This window comes from Mustelus asterias, chromosome 19 (assembly GCF_964213995.1).
Source record: "Mustelus asterias chromosome 19, sMusAst1.hap1.1, whole genome shotgun sequence".
NCBI classification, from domain to species: Eukaryota; Metazoa; Chordata; class Chondrichthyes; order Carcharhiniformes; family Triakidae; genus Mustelus; species Mustelus asterias.
The window spans coordinates 11,945,777-11,969,348 of NC_135819.1; the positions used below are offsets into that span (position 1 = coordinate 11,945,777).

At 47.2% G+C, this 23,572-nt stretch overlaps 1 protein-coding gene across 1 annotated transcript in view; it reads right to left on the reverse strand.

Moving 5' to 3' along the window:
- The window catches only part of LOC144507631 (complement C3-like), a 132,779-nt gene that overhangs the window by 104,764 nt on the left and 4,443 nt on the right, over positions 1-23,572 (reverse strand). Inside the window, exons 2-7 of the mRNA XM_078234787.1 lie at positions 23,174-23,360; positions 21,001-21,224; positions 16,644-16,778; positions 13,279-13,361; positions 8,385-8,472; positions 4,788-4,890 (exon numbers count right to left, since the gene is read on the reverse strand). Coding sequence (XP_078090913.1) covers positions 4,788-4,890; positions 8,385-8,472; positions 13,279-13,361; positions 16,644-16,778; positions 21,001-21,224; positions 23,174-23,360 — 820 coding nt within the window. The remainder of the gene's footprint in view (positions 1-4,787; positions 4,891-8,384; positions 8,473-13,278; positions 13,362-16,643; positions 16,779-21,000; positions 21,225-23,173; positions 23,361-23,572) is intronic.

Consider the following 23,572-nt stretch of genomic DNA (forward strand, 5'->3'; position numbering starts at 1 on the left):
GACTCGATGGGCCGAATGGTCTCCTTCTGTACTGTAAGGATTCTATGAATCTCTATGAATTTCTGGAAATCAAGGGTGATGGGGATAGTGCTTGACAAAGGCATTGAGGCAGATCAAAGGTTCCCAAACTGGGGCCCGTGGAACACAGTACACAGGGGGATCGTCACTGGATCTCCCCGTGGGATTCGTGGAGTATGAGCTCCCCAACTGAGTGAGTGGGGGCTCACCCAATGGGAAACAAGCAGCAAGGGCTTAAAGCTTGCTGCTTCAGCCCAGACGGGCATTCTGTAAGTATCTGAGCTAAGGCTTGTGTGCTGTAAGTTGTGGGTGCGGCCCTTCTACACTTTGTAAATTAAGGGTTACGGCGATGGGAGGCTGGCCTTGTTGGGATTATTACGCTGGGCTTTGACTCCGAGGTACTGCCGCTGATTCAGGGGCGGCCAGGCTTGACTCGATGGCACCGTGGTAACAGTGGAGGGAGACCAAGAAAATAATGGAGGGGGGTCGGTGGATTGACTCCAGGGTACAGGGGAGGGAGTTGGTGGGAGGGGGTAGACTGTAGGGTACCGGGGAGAGGGGGAAAGACTCCAGAGTACTGAGGGGAAGATTCAAGAAAGACCTGGGGATTGAAACAGTGGGTACCAGCAGGTTGACCTGGGGGGAGACCAGTGAGTTGACTGTGGGGGGCACCCGGGGTTGGTTGTGAGTGTACCAGGGGAGTTGAATGAGGCAGGTACCATGGAGATTGACTGTAGGTGCTGCCAAGGGCAAGATTGTGTGACGTTAGTCTAGCTTTAAGAAATGTTTTTTTTTAATCATGTTCTCTGCAGCTATAAGCTGTTTTGGTTTCCTTGGTGCCAGGCTGTCTGCTAGAAGTATTTTTATTGCTTCTTCAGTGGTTTAAATGGGGATTGTTTATTTTTGCTCTGGGATCTTTTATGACCCTGCATTGTTAGGAGGAGGGTCATGTGTTTTTCTTCTTCCCAGTGAATTTAAAGTTTCATTTTTGGTTTTGTAATTTTAGAAGGGTCATCAAGCTGAAAAGAAGTGTTTTTCTCTCTCTCTCTCTCTCTCCCTGGTTTTGGAAATTCTGCTGGTTCGCTTCTTGCCTTCCTAGAGTAGAACATCTACTGTTGGTGACTTGACCAGAATCTCCCCCTGGTGTCCTGGGAAGCTGCCCGGACTTCAAACTGTCCTGAGTGTGTCCAGAGGTCTGCTAGAAGTTACAAGGCTGAGAGGTCAGGGTTCCAATTCTCCAATCAAAGGACCCAGTTCCAGTATCACATGAGCATTAGTCTTTGCTGTGTTAAACCTGTGGAAAGGGTTTTTTTGTCTAAAGGAAGTTTTGGTTTTGATTGGAACATCTTAGATATATTTGTTAAGGGTTATACCTTATAATGGTTCTTTTGTTCTTGTCTGTAATTGATAAAGGTGATTGCTGATTTTCTTACTATACATGTTAACTGTATTCTTAAATAAACTTTGTTTGATAAAAGCTCCCTAGTGGGTCATTTGAATCATACCTGAAGTGAAACATCTCGTGTATATCCTAGCCAAATTCAAAGTGCAAAACTTATGATCCAGGCGGACTTCATGAAGTTTCTGACCTGAAGTATAACAATTGTCAAATTGAAAAGCACCGTTCCAGAGGATGCTTCTGCTTTTGGGTCATGGGCTTCTTGAAAGGGCTTCACAGAGGGAGGGGAAGCCTGGGCAGTGTGGCACATAAATGGGGAGTCATCTTCGACTGACTGTTCCACTCAAAGCTAGGGAGTGGGGGGGTTGCTTCAGGATTTGATTTGATTTGATTTGATTTATTATTGTCACATGTATTAACATACAGTGAAAAGTATTATTTCTTGTGCGCTATACAGACAAAGCATACCGTTCATAGAGAAGGAAAGGAGAGGGTGCAGAATATAGTATTACAGTCATAGCTAGGGTGTAGAGAAAGATCAACTTATTGCAAGGTAAGTCCATTCAAAAGTCTGACAAAGCTGTTCTGATGTTGGTTGGTGCGTGACCTCAGGCTTTTGTATCTTTTTCCCGATGGAAGAAGGTGGAAGAGAGAATTTCTGGGGTCCTTAATTATGCTGGCTGTTTTGCCAAGGCAGTGGGAAGTGTAGACAGAGTCAATGGATGGGAGGCTGGTTTGTGTGATGGATTGGGCTACATTCATGACCTTGTGTAGGTGGGATGTTGACAGGGCAAGGCTTATTGAAAGACATGTCAGTGGTCAGAACCCCATTACAGCTGTAACCCAATTGATATGGGTGGAGCTCGACACATAAGCAACCACATTCCCTTCGAGATTTGGGAATGGCACATTGCAGAGGCAGAGCACTCCTAATCTATGGCTGTGTGCTGAGGTGCCTATTGACAAGGGCCTCCATAGGCCAGGTTGAGCAGAAGGCCTTGGGGTGAAGCTATGGACAATACCTGTGCCTAAGGTCAGGATGCAGTCGAGTGACCAGGGCAATGGCCACTCGGTCATGTGATGGGGCAAGGGTGGTGTGGGGTCTTGCCAAAGCAGAATGTAGAGTAAGGACTGGGTATCACTGTGGTGGCCTGGACACAAGTCAATGGGCTTCAGATAATGAATGGGCGAAGAGTGATCCTCAGATAATCTTTTTGATTTGGTATCAGAACATCATCTGAAACATGGAACCGGGTAAACTCATTGTTACTCATCTTGCTCGTAGGCAGGAGAGAAGAAGACAACGTCAACAGAGGTGCCTGGTTCATAGAAGCATAGAATTTTACAGTGGAGGCCATTCAGCCCATCGAGTCTGTACCAACCACAATCGCATCCAGGCCCTATCCCCATACCCCCACATATTTACCCTGCTAATCCCCCTGCATTAAGGGTCAATTTAGCATGGCCAGTCCACCTAACCCGCATATCTTTGGATTGTGGGAGGAAACCGGAGCACACGGAGGAAACCCACGCAGACATGGGGAGAACATGCAGACTCTGCAGTGACCCAAGCTGGGAATTGAACACGGGTCCCTGGCGCTGTGAGGCAGCAGTGCTAACCACTGTGCCACCGTGCCGCCAAAGGCAGAAGCAGTACTGTCAAGAGGAAGGGGTGGCAGGGCCTGCTCTGAAGGTGAACCGCAGACAGCCACCTCTCTGGAGCCAGGGTCTATAGGTGGCCCCAGTGATCTGTGAAGTGTGACTGCTGGATACTGGGGTAGCCTTTAAACATAGCACCCGAATGGTTTCAGCTCCGAGGCGATGGTGGGGCTGGCAAGTGAGACTCTGCCCCACCAGTGATAGGCGTGGACCCCATGAATGAAAATTATTGGCACTAAATGGCACACTGTGATAAGTCCTCAGAGGCAGAAGTCCCTTCACCAAAATCCCTTTATTTACAATTCCAACAGCAGAGTGCTCGCAGTCAGCAGTCTACCTTCGGGAGCGCCAGAGGAACTGACACTCCCGGTTAAATACAAGGAAAAGACTCCCTGATTGGCCCATCAATTGATCCCTTAATCAGGGAGTTCATACTCCAATAGGCCAACCTCAATGGCCTGATTGAAGTCATTACACGCACTATGGCCGGAACTTTACCGGCACGCCTACCCGAGGCTCGTAAGATCGCGCCCAAGGCCAACGGAGAATGCCGTTCTGCGAGCCTCGCCCGCCCCAATTTGGGGAAGGGCGTGCTGGTAAAATCGGGGCCTATATGATGGGGAAACCCACCATTACCTGCGCCTACGATGAGAGCTCAGGGTGCAATAGAGTGACCAGAGCTGTGGTCTCTCAGTCATGTGCTGTGGGGCAAGGGTGGTATGGGGTCTTGCCAAAGCAGAATGCAAAGAACGGACTGGCCTTTGACTCAATGCCACTTTTCCCATCGGCCTTTCCCAATTTCTGGGAAAATCTTGTCCTCTACCTCTGCTTGAGAGGTAGCTTCACAGAAGCACGCATGCGAGGTCCAGTGCAGTTTTCATTATGTCCTTTTGAAGTACATTGTGGCATCAGCAGATGTAAAGTTCCATAGAAGAATGTTTTACAAGGATGTTTTTACAAGGATGTTGCCTGGATTGAGTGGCATGCCTTGTGAGGATAGGCTGAGGGAGCTCGGTCTTTTCTCCTTGGAGAGACGTAGGATGAGAGGAGACCTAATAGAGGTGTATAAGATGTTGAGAGGCATAGATCGGGTGGACTCTCAGAGGCTTTTTCCCAGCGTGGAAATGGCTGCTACAAGAGGACACAGATTTAAGGTGCTGGGGTGTAGGTACAGGGGAAATGTTAGGGGGAAGTTTTTCACACAGAGGGTGGTGGGCGAGTGGAATCGGCTGCCGTCAGTGGTGGTGGAGGCAAACTCAATAGGGTCTTTTAAGAGACTCCTGGATGAGTACATGGGACTTAATAGGATGGAGGGTTATAGGTAGGCCTAGAAGGTAGGGATATGTTCGGCACAACTTGTGGGGCCGAAGGGCCTGTTTGTGCTGTAGTTTTTCTATGTTACTATGTTTCTAATGTTGTGGCACAACTGAATTGTAAATTACATTGAAATTTTACAGAAACTGGACATCTTGCAGAAAAAGATGTCAGGTGATGTGTGGCAGCCATCTTAAGTCATGTTTTTTTCTTGATTTTAAAATTATTCTGAAATAGTTCGATATATGTTTGATTAGCCTGTGAAATTACAGCTCAATGTCACTCAATTATAGATTAATATCACTCATTCGAAAGTCAGATCATTATGGCATTATGTCAATATGTAGAAATATGCCAACTGTCTAAGATTTATAGGAATGTTTTGCTTTCAACTTACAGCTACGGATTGAACTGATGACGGAATGCTTATCTTTTCACCATCCTTCATTACTCCAAACATGACAAATGCACGGCCCTCAACAGGTTCTCCGTACATGAATCTAAGAAGAGAGAAAAAAGTTAAAATTTAATTGAAACGAGCTCTACAAAGTCTAAAATCAAAATACTCTGGATGCTGGAACCTGAAACTAAAACAGAAAATGCTGGAAAATCAAAACAGATCTGACAGCATCTGTGAAGTCCATAAGACCATTAGACATAGGAGCAGAATTAGGCCACTCGGCCCATCGAGTCTGCTCCGCCATTCAATCATGGCTGATATTTTTCTCATCCTAATTCTCCTGTCTTTTTCCATAACCCCTGATCCCCTTATTGATCAAGAACCTATCTATCGCTGTCTTCAAGACACTCAATGACCCGGCCTCCACAGCCTTCTGTGGCAAAGAGTTCCACAGATTCATCACTCTCTGGGTGAAGAAATTCCTCCTCATCTCTGTTTTAAAGGATCGTCCCTTTAGCCTGAGGTTGTGCCCTCTGGTTCTAGCTTTTCCTACTCGTGGAAACATCCTCTCCACATCCACTCTATCCAGGCCTCGCAGTACCCTGTAAGTTCCAATAAGATCCCCCCTCATCCTTCTAAACTCCCAACGAGTACAGACCCAGAGTCCTCAACGGTTCCTCATACGACAAGCTTTTCATTCCAGGGATCATTCTTGTGAACGTCCTCTGGACCCTTTCCAAGGCCAACACATCCTTCCTTAGATACGGGGCTCAAAACTGCTCACAATACTCCAAATGGGGTCTGACCAGAGCCTTATACAGCCTCAGAAGTACATCCCTGCTCTTGTATTCTGGCCCTCTCGACATGAATGCTAACATTGCATTTGCCTTCCTAACTGCCGACTGAACCTGCACGTTAACCTTAAGAGAACAAGGACTCCCACGTCCCTTTGCGTTTCTGATTTCCTAAGCATTTCCCCATTGACCAAATAGTCTATGAAGAGGGAATAGAGCCAACGTTTCGATTCTGGATGACCCTTCGTCAGAGCTGAAGACAATGGAAAGTAGGATGAGATTTATACTGTCGTGGTGAGGGTGTGGGGAGCTGTGGGGGCGGGATAGAGAGCCAGGTGTTGGTGGAAGCTGTGGAGAGATTGATAAAGATGTCACAGGCAAAAAGGCGAAGGGAACATGAATGGCGGCGATCATGACTAAGAAGGGCATTGATAGCGGCAAGTAAGAGGTCAGAATGTGTTAGTGGCAGAACAAAGAGAAGCAGAGTGTTAAAAGGACAACCTGACACAGGTGACAGATGGCCCTCGTGGGGTGGGGGGAGGGGAGACAGTGGTAAGGGGAAAAAAATGGAAAATTAGATTTAAAAAAGACTGAAAAATGAAACAATGGAACAAATGAAAATAAATTTTGAAAAGATCTTCCTTAATCATGGTTTTCCACCCACTGACAGGGTTCTCAATCATGTCAAACCCATCCCCCACAGCACTGCTCTCGCCAAATCCCTTCCCTCCCAGAAACAGGATAATACAACATGTCCTCACTTTTCACCTCACCAGCCTCCGCATTCATCCTCTGCCACGACTGCCAACTCCAGTATCTTCTTGCCCTCACTGCCCTTGTCAGCATACTGCAGGGACCGTCCCTTCTGAGATACCCTGTTCCACTCCCCCACCACACCCAACACCTGACGGGACGGTGGCACAGTGGTTAGCACTGCTGCTTCAGAGCTCCAGGGACCTGGGTTCGATTCCCAGCTTGGGCTGCTGTCTGCGCGGAATTTGCACATTCTCCCCATGTGGGTTTCCTCCGGGCGCTCCGGTTTCCTCCCACACTCCAAAGATGTGTGGGTTAGGTTGATTGGACATGCGAAATTCATCCTTAGTGTCCCGGGATGTGATAGGTTAGGGTGATTAGCAGTGTTACTAAGCGGGGATGGGGTCTGGGTGGGATTGTTGTCGGTACAGACTCGATGGGCTGAATGGCCTCCTTCTGCACTGTAGGGATTCTATGATTCTTACCTCCTTTCCATGGCACCTCCCCATGCAATCGCAGAAGGTGCAACACCTGACCCCTTTACCTCCTCCCTGTTCATCATCCAAGGGCCTCAATGTACTTTTAGGTGAAGCAGCACTTCACGTCTATGTCTTTAAATCTGGTCTATTTCATTCACTGCTCCCAATGCAGTCTATGCTACATCGGAGGGACCAAAACATAGACCGGGTGACTGCTTGGCAGAATACCTTCGGTCCGTCCGCAAGCAGGGCGAAGACCTTTCTGTTGCTTGCACATTTTAACACGGCATCCTGCTTTCCTGTCCACATGTCCGTTCTTGGCCTGTTGCGATGTTCAAGTGAAGCCCAACGCAAACTGGAGGAACGGCACCTCATCTCCCAATTGGGCACTTTACAGCCTTCCGGACTGAACACTGAGTTCAACAACTTCAGAGCGTGAACTCTCTCCTCCACCTCATTTCCATCAGTTTATTTGTTTTGTAATTAATTTCAATTTCTTCCATTGCTTCGCTTTTCAAGTTTTTTTTATCTTGCACCCATCTTTCTTTTCCCCCACCAGTTTCCCCTCCCCCCACCCGACTTGTTACATGTCTCAGGCTGTCCTTTGACACACTGCTAACCTTTGTTCTGCCATTTGCACATTCTGATCTCTAAATGGCCGCCATTAGCACCCTTCCTAGCCATGATCACCACTATTCACATTCCCTTTGTGTAGTAAGTCCTCGGAGGCAGAGGTCCCTTCACCAAAATCCCTTTATTTAATAGTCTGACAACAGCATACAGAGTGCTTTCAGTCAGCAGTCTACACTAGGAGTGCCAGAGGAACTGACGCGCCTGGTTACGTACAAAGCAAGAGGCTCCCTGATTGGCCCATCAATTTGGCCCTTAATCACGGAACTCTTTTTGTCCAACCAAATAAACAAAATCAAATTAACTTAGGGACAACTCAAAAGGGGCAGTTCCCTAAAAGGAGGGGAACCGCCCGAAACAAAAAAACAAAGGGGAAAGGAAGCTTAAAACATCAAATTAAAATGTGATTAAAGGGATCAATAATGCACCCCAGTCCCTGCAGTGCCTAGCGGGCATGGAAGGCATCAACTGTGCCCTCGGACACTGCATGCTCCCTTTCCAGGGACACCCGGCCGCAAAGATGGCCGCGGGTAGAGAGGCAGACAGTCAGGTTGGACAACCCCCTCGATCCCCCACTGCCTGGACCTGTAGATGGCCATGCCAGGGCCCTTAATCAGGGGGTTCATATTCTAACAGGCCCACCTCAATGGCCTGATTTAAGTCATTGTACACTTTGTCCTTTTACTTATGAAATCTTTGTCAATCTCTCCTGTCCCCATCACCTGGCTCTCCATCCCGCCCCCCCAACAGCTCTCCACCCCCTCACCCACAGCAGTATAAATCCCGTCCTGTCTTCGATTCTCTTCAGCTCTGACAAAGGGTCACCCTGACTGGAAACCTCGGCTCCGTTCTCTCTCTCCACAGATGCTGCCAGACCTGCTGAGATTTTCCAGCATTTTCTGCTGAAGGCCTGACCTCCGATGAAAGAATCCACCAACCTCGCGGTGATTGAAACATCCAATCTATCGTCGTAAATGCTGAAAAAAGGTTTCCTTGGCTTCAGGATAACTTGGAAACTCGGTAACACTGCCAAAAACAAGCCAAGATAAAACAACAATTAAAATATTAAAATGAATACAAGTCAAATCCGAGTGGGTTGGGGAGGGGAGGTGGGGGTCACGTGATTTGATCCCGGAAGCATTACATTTTCACGAGTTCTGGCACTACTCATCTTTTAACCCTTTCTTTTATTCCTGATGCACAACCTGTAAGTAGTTGATCCTGATCTGTATAACTCTAGAATCATAGAAACCCTACAGTACAAAAGGAGCCCATTTGGCCCATCGAGGCTGCAATCCCACCCAGGCCCTATTCCCGCAATCCCACATATTTACCCCACAAACCCATCTAACCTACTCATCCCGGGCCACTAAGGGGAAAGAGAACAAGGGAGTTAAACTGAGACCATTGAGTAAATCCCACAGAATCCCTACAGTGCAGAAGGAGGCCATTTGGCCCATTGAGTCTGCTCCGAGCACAATCCTGCACAGGCCCTATTCCCGCAACCCCAAACATATACACCCCGCTAATCCCCTGACACTCGGGTCAATTTAGCATGGCCAATCAACCAAACCCGCACCATCTTTGGATTGCGGGAGGAAACCAGAGGAAACCCACGCAGACACAGGGAGAACGTGCAGACTCCACACAGACAGGGTTATGCTGCAACTGTACAGGACCTTGGTGAGACCACATTTGGAATATTGTGTGCAATTCTGGTCACCTCACTATAAGAAGGATGTGGAGACACTGGAAAGAGTGCAAAGGAGATTTACCAGGATGCTGCCTGGTTTGGAGGGTAGGTCTTATGAGGAAAGGTTGAGGGAACTTGGGCTTTTCTCTTTGGAGCGGAGGAGGTTGAGAGGAGACTTGATAGATGTTTATAGAGTGAACGTTCAAAGACTGTTTCCTCGGGTGAATGGAATGGTAACTGGGGGCATAACTATAGGGTTCATGGTGGGAAATATAGGAAGGATGTCCGAGGTAGGTTTTTTACTCAGAGAGTGGTTGGGGTGTGGAATGGACTGCCTGCAGTGATAGTGGAGTCAGAAACTTTAGGAACATTTAAGAAGCTATTGGATAGGCACATGGAGTACTTCGGGATGATAGGGAGGAAATAGCTTGATCTGGGTTTCAGACAAAGCTCGGCACAACAACGTGGGCCGAAGGGCCTGTTCTGTGCTGTACTGTTCTATGTTCTATGTTCTAGACAGTGGCCCAAGCCGGGAATCGAACCTGGGTCCCTGGAGCTGTGAGGCAGCAGTGCTAATCACTGCGCCACTGTGCCGCCCCAAAATCTGTGCAATGTTTGTGGAAGATCCTGATTAAACTTTGTTGACTACGGGGAGCCGAACTAAGTCAAAGGAATCTTTTGTTGTGAGATGCATTTGGAGCTGACCTGGGTATGGTGTGGTTCATAGCGACGATATCGCTGGCAAGCGAGTCCATGCTCAGGAGGTGCACTCAATATGAAGTCCGCTTTTACGAGTAAACGTATGAAAGACGTATTCTGCTCCCCGGCACAGATTATTAATGGACAATACCAAGGCTTGGGCTGACAAGTAGCAAGTAACATTTGCAATGACTGTGTTCAACAAGGGAGAATCTCATCATCACCTCTTGACATTCAATGGTATTACCATCGCTGAACCCCCACTGCCAACATCCTCAACATTACCATGCGCCCTGAAACTGAACTGGACCAGCCATATAAATGCTGTGGTTACAAGAGCAGGTCAAAAACTGGGAATCCTGCAGCAAGTATCTCACCTCCTGACTCCCCCAAAGCCTGTCCACCATCCACAAGGCACAAGTCAGGGATGTGATGGAATACTCCCCACTTGCCTGGATGGGTGCAGCTCCAACAACACTCAAGAAGCTCAACATCACCCTGGTCAGACCACACTTGGAGTACTGTGCTCAGTTCTGGTCGCCTCATTACAGGAAGGATGTGGAAGCCATAGAAAGGGTGGAGAGGAGATTTACAAGGATGTTGCCTGGGTTGCATGCCTTATGAGGATAGGTTGAGCGAGCTCAGCCTTTTCCCCTTGGAGAGACGAAGGATGAGGGGTGACCTGATAGAGGTGTATAAGATGTTGAGAGGTATTGATCGAGTGGACAGTCAGAGGCTTTTTCCCAGGGCTGAAATGGTTGCCACAAGAGGACACAGGTTTAAGGTGCTGGGGAGTAGGTACAGAGATGTCACGGGTAAGTTTTTCACTCAGAGGGTGGTGGGTGCGTGGAATGGGCTGCCAGCAACGGTGGTGGAGGCGGATTCGATAGGGTCTTTTAAGAGACTTTTAGATAAGTACATGGAACTTAGTAAGATAGATGGGCGGCACGGTAGCACAGTGGTTAGCACTGCTGCTTCACAGCTCCAGGGACCTGGGTTCGATTCCTGGCTTGGGTCACTGTCTGTGTGGAGTTTGCACATACTCCTCGTGTCTGCGTGGGTTTCCTCCGGGTGCTCCGGTTTCCTCCCACCGTCCAAAGATGTGCAGGTTAGGTTGATTGGCCATGCTAAAATTGCCCCTTCGAGTCCTGAGATGTCTAGGTTAGAGGGGTTAGTGGGTGGGATATGGGGATAGGGCCTGGGTGGGATTGTGGTCGGTGCCAACTCGATGGGCCGAAGGGCCTCTTTCTGCACTGTAGGGTATCTATCTATCTATCTATCTATAGAGGGTTATAGGTAAGCCTAGTAATCACTAAGGTAGGGACATGTTCGCCACAACTTTGTGGGCTGAAGGGCCTGTATTGTGCTGTAGTTTTTCTATGTTTCTATGCTTCCATCATCCGGGACAAAGCAACTCGCTTGATTGACACCACATCTACAAACATTCACTCCCTCCACCACCGACGCACAGCGGCAGCAGTGTGAACCATCTACAAGATGTGCTGCAGGAACTCACCAAGGCATCTTAGCCCACACCTTCCAAACCCAAGACCACTACCACCTAGAAGGGCAGGGGCAGCAGATACATGGGAACACCTCCAACTGTATGTTCCCCTCTAAGCCACTCGCCATCCTAACTAGGAAATATATCGGCCGTTCCTTCACTGAGTCAAAATCCCAGAACTCCCTCCCTGACAGAACCGTGTTCCACCAACATAGTCTGCAGCGGTTCAAGAGGGCAGCTCACCACCACCTTCTCAAAGGCAACTAGCAATGGGCAATAAACACTGGCTAACCAGCGACGCCCACATCACGTGAATGAATAAAAAAGTGGTGAGGAGAATATTGGTGTATAAAGGATAGAACCAAATATTTTCAACTGATATATACTAATGCACGTCCATACGGAAAATCAGTACAAATCAACTTGGAAGAGAAGTAGCACCGTTCATTGAAATATTATGCAGTAAGTTTTACAGACATACGACAAGATGTAAAGTGAATGGACCAGGTTTTCAAAACTGGAGGCTTCATTCAAAACCACACCTAGAAATGTGCTGCTTACAACATAGAATCCCAATCGTGCATAAGAAGGCCATTCGGCCCATCGAGTCAGCACCGCCAACAATCCCATCCAGGCCCTATCCCCCGTAATCCCACGTACTTACCATGCTAATCCTCCTAACCTGCAGATCTTTGGACACCAAGGAACAGCTCACCATGGCCAATCCAACCAACCTGCCCATTGTTGGACACTAAGGGCCAATTTAGTATGGCCAATCCATCTAACCTGCACATCTTTGGACACTAAGGGACAATTTAGCATGGACAATCCAACTAACCTGCACATCTTGAGATACTAATGGACAATTTAGTATGGCCAATCCATCTAACCTGCACATCTTTGGACACTAAGGGACAATTTAGCATGGCCAATCCAACTAACCTGCACATCTTGAGATACTAATGGACAATTTAGTATGGCCAATCCATCTAACCTGCACATCTTTGGACACTAAGGGACAATTTAGCATAGCCAATTCAACTAACCTGCACATCTTGAGATACTAAGGGACAATTTAGCATGGCCAATCCAACTAACCTGCACATCTTGAGATACTAAGGGCCAATTTAGCATGGCCAATCCATCTAACCTGCACATCTTTGGACACTAAGGGACAATTTAGCATAGCCAATTCAACTAACCTGCACATCTTGAGATACTAAGGGACAATTTAGCATGGCCAATCCAACTAACCTGCACATCTTGAGATACTAATGGACAATTTAGCATGGCCAATCCAACTAACCTGCACATCTTGAGATACTAAGGGCCAATTTAGTATGGCCAATCCATCTAACCTGCACATCTTTGGACACTAAGGGACAATTTAGCATAGCCAATTCAACTAACCTGCACATCTTGAGATACTAAGGGACAATTTAGCATGGCCAATCCAACTAACCTGCACATCTTGAGATACTAAGGGCCAATTTAGCATGGCCAATCCATCTAACCTGCACATCTTTGGACACTAAGGGACAATTTAGCATGGCCAATCCACCTAACCTGCACACCTTTGGACACTAAGGGACAATTTAGCATAGCCAATCAAACTAATCTGCACATCTTGAGACACTAAGGGACAATTTAGCATGGCCAATCCAACTAACCTGCACATTTTTCGACACTAAGGGGTAATTTAGCATGACCAATCCAACTAACCTGCACATCTTTGGACCGTGGGAGGAAACCGGAGCTCCCGGAGGAAACCCACGCAGACACGGGGAGAACATACAAACTCCACACACACAGTGATCCAAACCCGGGTACCTGGCACCGTGAGGCAGCAGTGCTAACCACTGTGCCACCGTGCCGCCCTTCAAAATCAGTTAGGACAGAGAAATAACAGAGTATTACATGAATTAAATGTCCTCACCGTATTCCTTCACTTCAAATTCAGTTGTGTAGTTTATGTGACGGGCTTCCTTGTAACTTGCAGCAATCTTCCAGACTCCAATACTGGAAAATACATCAGTCAGGTCATTCCATTTTAAATCTTTGTATTATGCATGTGAAATCTACCAATAACTGCTATTTGAAAATGTATGTTTAAACAAAATATATTCCCATGAATCTGAAATGAACTGTCCTCAGGACTTGTTCAATCTTGATCTGATTTGACCGTGTGGCCAAATTGCCCCCAACTCGATTTTCAGGATTGCTGATGACGCCAACGTGGTGGGTCGGATCTCAAACAACGACAAGCCAGAGTACAGGAATGAGATCGAGAGTCCGGTGAACTGGTGCGATGACAGTAATCTCTCCTGCAATGTCAGCAAAACAAAGGAGATTGTCATTGACTTCAGGAAGCGTAGAGGAGAACATGCCCCTGTCTTCATCAACGGGGGTGAAGTGGAAATGATCGAGAGTTTCAAGTTTCTGGGTGTCCAGATCACCAACAACTGTCCCTCCATGCGGACGCTATAGTTAAGAAAGCCCACCAATGCTTCTACTTTCTCAGAAGACTAAGGAATTTTGGCATGCCTGCTACACCTCTCACCAATTTCTTCAGCTGCACCATAGAAACATCCTTTCCGGTTGTATCACAGCTTGGTATGGCTCCTGCTCTGTCCAAGACAGCAATAAGCTACAAAGAGTCATAAATGAAACCCAATCCATCACGCAAACCAGCCTCCCATCCATTGACTCTGTCTACACTTCCCGCTGCCTCAGAAAAGCAGCCAGCATAATCAAGGACCCCACGCACTCCGGACATTCTCTCTTCCAACTTCTTCCATCAGGAAAAAGATACTGAGGTCACGTATCAATCGACTCAAGGACAGTTTCTTCCCTGCTACCACCAGACTTTTGAATGGACCTACCTCGCATTAAGTTGATCTTTCTCTACACCCTAGCTATGACTGTAACACTACATTCTGCACTCTGTCCTTTCCTTCTCTATGAACGGTAGGCTTTGTCTGTATAGTGCGCAAGAAACAATATTTTTCACTGTATGTTAATACATGTGACAATAATAAATCAGATCAAACAGTTACTCTGAAAATCCCCTAGTTGCCACACTCCAGCGCCTGTTCAGGTACACTGAGGGAGGATTTAGCATGGCCAATGCACCCTAACCAGCACGTCTTTTGGACTGTGGGAGGAAACCAGAGCACGTGGACGGAGACATGGGGAGAACTTGCAGACTCCACACGGTCAGTGACCTAAGCCTGGAATTGAACTTGGGTCCCTGGCGTTGTGAAACAGCAGCGCTAACCATCGTGTCACTGTGTCCACCCCTGAGGGGACTGGTGTTTCTAGACAATAGAATTCCAGACTGGAGTTGGTTACTGCGTCATTCAAAGTCCCCTTTTGGCAAATCCAAAACATTAGTCTGTGAATAAGTATTTTAAATATCTTCCAGCCCAGCATGCATGTAGTTGTGAGAAGCTGAACATGCAGTACCATCTAAGCATTGAATTGGCTGATTTGCAACTGCACCTTCGAGGACAATTTTTATTCGGAATGGCAAACTAACTCTGTGAATATTGCATGATGTTTCAGTATGGCATGCAAGGTGGCATTGCCCCAGTATAACTGCACATGTGCTAATGTCACCTATATGCACAGTAAGTAGTCTCACAACACCTCAGCTTACCCCAGTCCACATCATGGTCATCTATATGGTTAGCACTGTTGCTTCCCAGCGCCAAGGACCCAGGTTCGATTCCCGGCTTGGGTCACTGTCTGTGCAGAGTCTGCACATTCTCCCTGTGTCTGCGTGGGTTTCCTCCGGGTGCTCCCGTTTCCTCCCACAGTCCGGAAGACGTGTTGGTTAGGGTGCATTGGCCGTGCTAAATTCTCCCTCTGTGTAACCCGAACAGGCGCCGGAGTGTGGCGACTAGGGGATTTTCACAGTAACTTCATTGCAGTGTTAATGTAAGCCGACTTGTGACACTAATAAATAAACTTAAACTTAAATTCTCCCTCAGTGTTACCCGAACAGGTCCTGGAGTGTGGCGATGAGGGGATTTTCACAGCAACTTCATTGCAGTGTTAATGTAAGCCAACTTGTGACTCGAATAAATAAACTTTAAAACTTTAAAGAACTTCAAAGGCCCCTTTCGGCTTGATATTGATGTGCAACTGCAGGAAAACTAGCTAAAATTTCTAACCTACTCCTATTAAATTGTGGTTTGAGTCAGTTGCCTAAAAAGTTAATTGAATGACTTATACTCCAGTGTCAAGTGATTGAATTGGTTTGTACAACAGCCTTCATGATGCACAGTGAAAACTGTCATAACCCAATTTCACTATTTACATGAAACACCCGTAAAGGTTCGAAACCATGCACTGCCTCGTCAAAGGTTTACAAAGAACAAAGAACACAGAAAATTACAGCACAGGAACAGGCCCTTCGGCCCTCCAAGCCTGCAGCAACCACATTGCTTGACTGAACTAAAACCCCCTACTCTTTCGGGCACCATGTCCCTCTATTCTCATCCTATTCATGTACTTGTCAAGATGCCCCTTAAAAGTCACTATCGTATCTGCTACCACTACCTCCCCTGGCACCCACCACTCTCTGTGTAAAAACTTGCCTCGTACATCTCCTTTAAACCTTGCCCCTCGCACCTTAAACCTATGCCCCCTAGTAATTGACTCTTCCAACCTGGGAAAAAGCTTCTGACGATCCACTCTGTCCATGCCCCTCATAATCTTGTAGACTTCTATCAGGTCGCCCCCCCCCTCAACCTCCATCGTTCCAGTGAGAACAAACCAAGTTTCTCCAACCCCTCCTCATAGCTAATGCCCTCCATACCAGGCAACATCCTGGTAAATATTTTCTGTATCCTCTCCAAAGCCCCCACATCCTTCTGGTAGTGTGGCCACCAGAATTGAACACTGTATTCCAAGTGCAGCCTAAGGTTCTATAAAGCTGCAACATGACTTGCCAATTTTTAAACTCAATGCCCCAGCCAATGAAGGTAGGCATGCCGTATGCCTTCTTGATTACCTTCTCCACCTGCGTTGCCACTTTCAGTGACCTGTGTACATGTACATCCAGATCCCTCTGCCTATCAATATTCTTAAGAGTTCTGCCGTTTATTATATATTTCCCATCTGTATTAGACCTTCCAAAATGCATTACCTCACATTTGTCCGCATTAAACTCCATCTGCCATCTCTCCGCCCAAGTCTCCAACCGATCTATATCCTGCTGTATCCATCTGTACCTTGCTGTGTCTCTCCACTATGTTTTGGCCCTTATTTCCAATTGTACCACATTGTTGCACTTACTTCTCAATTCTTGGCATTCTAAAGCTGACATGGGTAATGCCAGTACGATCTCTGGTGTTCATGGTATTCCTCCTCACAATAACACCTTGTGGATTCTGAAAGAAAGATTTGTCGTGAATAAATATTCTGCCCAGCCTAAAATGAAATGAAAGCAGGGCTGAGTTCCAAAATGTTGAGCGTATTTGATTGCACAAAACTTCTCATCGCTATTTTATCACGGCACGGTGGCACAGTGATTAGCACTGCTGCCTCACAGCACCAGGGACCTGGGTTCGATTCCCGGCCTCGGGTCACTGTCTGTGCGGAGTTTGCACATTTCCCCCCCGTGTCTGCATGCGTTTCCTCCAGGTGCTCCGGTTTCCTGTCACAGTCCAAAGATGTGCAGGCGAGGTGGACTGGCCATGCTAAATTGACCCTTAGCGTCAGGGGGATTAGCAGGATAAATATGTGGGGTTACGAGAATAGGGGCCTGGGTGGGATTGTGGTCGGTGCAGACCCGATGGGTCGAATGGCCTCCTTCTGCACATGCCAAACTTCCTTAGCCTCCTGAGAAAGTAGAGGCATTGGTAGGCTTTCTTAACTATAGCCTCGGCATGCAGGGACCAGGATAGGCTCTTGGTGATCTGGCCACCAGGAAACTTGAAGCTCTTGACCATTTCCACTTCATCCCCATTGATGTAGACGGGGCATGTTCTCCACTACGCTTCCTGAAGTTGATGACAATCTCTTTCCTTTTGTTGACATTGAGGGAGAGATTATTGTTGCCGCACAAGTTCACCAGATTCTCTATCTCTTACCTGTACTCTGTCTCGCCATTGTTTGCGATCCGACCCACTATGGTGGTGGAATCAGCAAACTTGAAAATGGCGTTAGAGGGGAATTTGGCAACAAGGTCGTAGGTGTTTCAGGAGTATAGTAAGGGGCTGAGGACATAGCCTCGCAGGGCACCGGTGTTGAAGAATTGAAACAGGCACCTATCTGGCAAAGCTCCCTGCTGAACATAAAGTTTATTTATTAGTCACAAGTAAGGCTTACATTAACACTGCAATGAAGTTACTGTGAAAATCCCCCTAGTCACCACACTCCGATGCCTGTTCGGGTACACTGAGGGAGAATTTAGCAGGGCCGTTGCACCTAACCAGCGTGTCTTTTGGACTGGGGGAGGAAACCGGTGCACCCGGAGGAAACCCACGCAGACACGGGGAGAACGTGCAGACTCCGCACAGACAGAGACCCAAGCGGGGAATCGAACCCAGGTCCCTGGCGTTGTGAGACAGCAGTGTTAACCATATCACCTTAATAATTTGAAGTGCCCAGGAGGTCTAAATTTCATTGCAATATGCATGACCCAAAACTCTCTTTCTTTGGTTATCATATAGAAAAATGTGCATTACCACAAGATCAACAAGAACACGTCTCCCAATAGGTTTCAGGTCATTGTTCAATGTAAACAGACGGTAACAAACTGGAGATAGAAAGGGAACAGTGATTAATCCACATTTCACAATAGACTTTCAGGTATTATTTTAAAAAAACATATAATCACACAATAAATAATCCTACACTATTCACAACATTTTCAATGTGTGGTGCCTGCATTAGCGTTATCAGGTAGGCATGGGGCATTGAGTTTAAAAATTGGCAAGTCGTGTTGCAACTTTATAGAACCTTAGTTAGGCCGCACTTGGAATATAGTGTTCAATTCTGGTCGCCACACTCCCAGAAGGATGTGGAGGCTTTGGAGAGGGTACAGAAAAGATTTACCAGGATGTTGCCTGGTATGGAGGGCATTAGCTATGAGGAGAGGTTGGAGAAACTTGGTTTGTTCTCACTGGAACAACAGAGGTTGAGGGGCAACCTGATAGAAGTCTACAAGATTATGAGGGGCATGGACAGAGTGGACAGTTAGACGCTTTTTCCCAGGGTGGAAGAGTCAATGACACGGGGATATAGGTTTAAGGTGCGAGGGGCAAGGTTTAAAGGAGATGTACAAGGCAAGTTTTTTTACACAGAGGGTGCCTGGAACTCGCTGCCGGGGGGAGGTAGTGGAAGCAGATACGATAGTGACTTTTAAGGGGAATCTGGACAAATACATGAATAGGATGGGAATAGAGGGATATGGTATCCGGAAGGATAAGGGGTTTTAGTTAAGTCGGGCAGCATGGTCGGTGCAGGCTTGGAGAGCCGAAGGGTCTGTTCCTGTGCTGTAATTTTCTTTGTTCTTTGTATGTATGATGGCAGTGCAGTGACCTAAACATTGGCCTCTGAGTTCTGGGTTTAAACAATATATGCAGGATAAAAGTATCAATGCTTAAAAAGTTTATTAGTGTCACAAGTAGGCTTATGTCAACACTGCAAAGAAGATACTGCGAAAATCCCCTAGTCGCCACACTCCAGCACTTATTCGGGTACACGGAAGGAGAATTTACCACGGCCAATGCCAATGGGACGTCATGTGGCACAGTGGTTTGCACAGCTGCCTCACAGCGCCAGGAACCTGACACAATCGCAGTTCAATTCCCGGCTTGGGTCACTGCCTGCACGGAGTCTGCACATTCTCCCTGTATCTGCGTGGGTTTCCTCCGGGTGCTCCAGTTTCCTCCCATCGTCCAAAGATGTGCAGGTTAGGTGAATTGGCCATGGTAAATTGCCCCTCAGTACCCGAACAGGCGCCGGAGTGTGGCAACTCGGGGATTTTCACAGTAACTTCATTGCAGTGTGAATGTTAGCCTACTTGTGACTAATGAATAAACTTTACTTAACCAGAACGTCTTTCGGACTGTGGGAGGAAACCGGAGCACCCGGAGGAAACCCACGCAGACACGGGGAGAAGGTGCAGACTCCACACAGACAGTGACCCACGCCGGGAATTGAACCCGGGTCCCTGGCGCTGTGAGGCAGCAGCGCTAACCCACTGTGCCACCAGGGATGATCCTCACAATATTGGAAAAGATGCCCTTTGGATTCGAAAAGGGAAAACACGCCTTGCAATTATCTCACACCTTTTCAAATCACAGGACGGTCAAAGCGTTTTGCAGCCAGTGAAGTACTTTTGAAATGTACTCACTGGATGGAATTTTACTGCCCCACAGGCACGGGAATCGGAGCAGACGGCGGGTGCACAATGGAAAGCTCTGTTGACCTCAGGCGGGATTTTAAGGCTTTGGGATGAGCGAGGCCATAAAATCCCGCCCACAGTTGCTATGTTGGAAACGTAGCAGCTCAGATGCACACAACTCCTTCAAAGACCATGTGAAAAATTAACAGATCATCTCATTTTTGTTATGTTGATTGAGGGCTGAATGTTGGCCAAGACACTTGGAAGAACCCCCCCTGCTCTTCACTGCGATTGTGTCAGACAAAACAGGATTTTCTGCATAACTCATCACGTGTTTCACACCGGCTGGGATGGCCTGCTGTTGGCTAGTGCCGGGGTCCTCTCGTCCCACATCATGGAATCATAGAATCCCAACAGTGCTGAAGGAGGCCATTCGGCCCATCGAGGCTGCACCGACCACAATCCCACCCAGGCCCTATCCCCGTAATCCCACATATTTACCCCGCTATTCCCTCTAATGGGCGGCACGGTGGCACAGTGGTTAGCACTGCTGTTTCACAGCTCCAGGGACCTGGGTTCGATTCCCGGCTTGGGTCACTGTCTGTGTGGAGTCTGCACATTCTCCTCGTGTCTGCGTGGGTTTCCTCCGGGTGCTCCGGTTTCCTCCCACAGTCTAAAGATGTGCGGGTTAGGTTGATTGGCCATGCTAAAATTACCCTTAGTGTCCTGGGATGCGTAGGCTAGAGGGATTAGTGGGTAAAATATATGTAGGGATATGGGGGTAGGGCCTGGGTGGGATTGTGGTCGGTGCAGACTTGATGGGCTGAATGGCCTCTTTCTGTACTGTAGGGTTTCTAAGATTCTAACCTTCCGCATCCTGGGACACTGAGGGAGAATTTAGCATGGCCAATGCACCTAACCCGCACATCTTTGATCTGTGGGAGGAAACCGGAGCGCCCGGAGGAAACCCACGCAGACGCCTGGGGAACGTGTAGACTCCAAACAGACAGTGACCCAAGCTGGGAATTGAACCCGGGTCCCTGGAGCTGTGAGGCAGCAGTGCTAACCACCGTGCCACTCCCCCCCATGTTGCTCTGACCTTTGTGGCAACCCCCTTCCCCCCCACCACTCGCTAACCCCTCAGCCGAGGGTTACCCTCGAATACGATGGGACCTCCGAATTTCCTGACCACAGAAGAGGAACCGCCCCCCACACACAGACCCAGAAAATCACGGCCATTATTATCTCAGAATAGGAAGAGTTCTATTTCTAATCTCCCTCAACTTGATGAGCTATGGCCTCATCATCCCATTTTCACTGCTCGTGTGGTTTTCACTTGTGCATTGGAGATCATAGTTACCAGTTTGAGTTGGGGTATAGATTGGTTTATCAGTCTGGATGAAGATATATCCTATTTGATATGAAATAAGGATGATTCTCTTCAGGTGAAAAGCTGATGATGATGCTTCCAACACCACGTACTGGGGCAATGGAGTTTCTGTTGGAATTCTATCTCTGGGTATCTGGGAAGGAAACATACAGAAAAGTATATATTAAAAGAAATATAATTAAATAGCTGCCCCCTAATATCCCCTTTACGGGTTGGCCTTGGAAATTCCATACGTCACTGCTGAGCTGATGGGTTTATTGATAACAAGGTCTGATTTCACATCTCGCAGTCTCGTACAGGGGTCGTTCCTTACATAGTATAAAAGCAAATTCCTGCGGATGCTGGACTCTGAAACCAAAAGAGAAAATGCTGGAAAATCTCAACAGGTCTGGCAGCATCTGTGAGGAGAGAAGGGAGCTGACGTTTCGAGTCCAGATGACTCTCTGTCAAAGCTTTGACAAAGGGTCATGTGGACTCGAAACATCAGCTCTTTTGGACTAAGAATCTACTGATGACTATGAAACCATTTTCAATTGTCGGAGAAACCCATCTGGTTCACTAACGTCCTTTAGAGGAGGAAATCTGCCGTCCTTACCCGGTCTGGCCTACATGTGAATCCAGATCCACAGCAATGTGGTTGACTCTCGACTACCGTCCAACGGCAACTAGGGATGGGCAATAAATGCCCATGTCCCACGAATGAATAGAAAAATAGTCACTATCGTATCTGCTTCCACTACCTCCCCTGGTAGCAAGTTCCAGGCACCCAACACCCTCTGTGTAAAAAACTTGGTTCGTACATCTCTTTTAAACCTTGCCCCTCGCACCTCAAATCTATTCCCCCGAGTAATTGGCTCTTCCAACCTGGGAAAAAGCTTCTGACTATCCATTCTGTCCATGCCCCTCATAATCTTATAGATTTCTAACAGGTCGCCCCCCCCCTCAACTTCCGTTGTTCCAGTGAGAACAAACCAGATTTCTCCAACCTCTCCTCATAGCTAATGCCCTCCATATCAGGCAACATCCTGGTAAATCTTTTCTGTACCCTCACCAAAGCCTCCACATCCTTCTGGGGCGGCACGGTAGCACAGTAGTTAGCACTGTTGCCTCACAGCGCCAGGGACCCGGGTTCAATTCCTGGCTTGGGTCACTGTCTGTGTGGAGTTTGCACGTTCTCCCCGTGTCTGCGTGGGTTTGCTCCAGTTTCCTCCCACAGTCTGAAAGACATGCTGATTAAGTGCATTGACCCGAACAGGTGCTGGAGTGTGGCAACTAGAGGATTTTCACAGTAACTTCATTGTGGTGTTAATGTAAGCCTTACTTGTGACTAATAAATAAACTTTATTTTTTTTACTTAGGTAGTGTGGTGATCAGAACATTGTATGCAGGAGTTGGGACGTCTTGTTGAAGTTGCACAAGACGTTGGTAATACTTGGAATACCAAGACTTGGAATACTGTGTGCAATTCTGGTCACCCTATTATAGAAAGGATATTATTAAACTAGAAAGAGTGCAGAAAAGATTTACTAGGATGCTATCAGGACTTGATGGTTTGAGTTATAAGGAGAAGCTGGATAGACTGGGACTGTTTTCTCTGGAGCGTAGAAGGCTGAGGGGTGATCTTATAGAGGTCTATAAAATAATAAGGGTCACAGATCAGCTAGGTAGTCAATATCTTTTCCCAAAGGTAGGGGAGTCTAAAACTAGAGGGCATAGGTTTAAGGTGAGAGGGGAGAGATACAAAAGGGTCCAGAGGGGCATTTTGTTCGCTCAGAGGGTGATGAATGTTTGGAACAAGCTGCCAGAGGTAGCAGTAGAGACGGGTACAATTTTGTCTTTTAAAAAGCATTTAGACAGTTACATGGGTAAGATGGGTATAGAGGGAGATGGGCCAAATGCAGGCAACTGGGACTAGCTTCGGGGTTTTAAAAAAAGGGCGGCATGGACAAGTTGGGCCGAAGGGCCTGTTTCCATGCTGTAAACATGGAAACAAAAAGACTCTATGACCACAATTGAACACTGTATTCCAAATGCAGTCTAACTAAGGTTCTAATGTAAGGCTTTAATTTTCAATTCACTTACCTTAATGGGCACAGAAATATATCCACGATTAGATGTTAAAGTTTCATTGCTTCTAGATATGTACCTCCATTGATGGAAAAATCGTAACAAAACCTCAACTCTTAAGTCTGAATCAATGCCGTGGGCCTCCACCACTGCATTCTCTTCGCTTTCAACCCGCAAAACGTTTGGAGCAGTCAGTATGTACCTATCAGAATCAGTAAACAAATACCTTTGAGTTGATTTGATTTGATTTGGTTTATTATTGTCACATGTATTAGTATACAGTGAAAAGTATTGTTTCTTGCGCGCTATACAGACAAAGCATACCGTTCAGAGAGAAGTAAAGGAGAGGGTGCGGAATGTAGTCATACAGTCATAGCTAGGGTGTAGAGAAAGATCAACTTAGTGCGAGGTAGG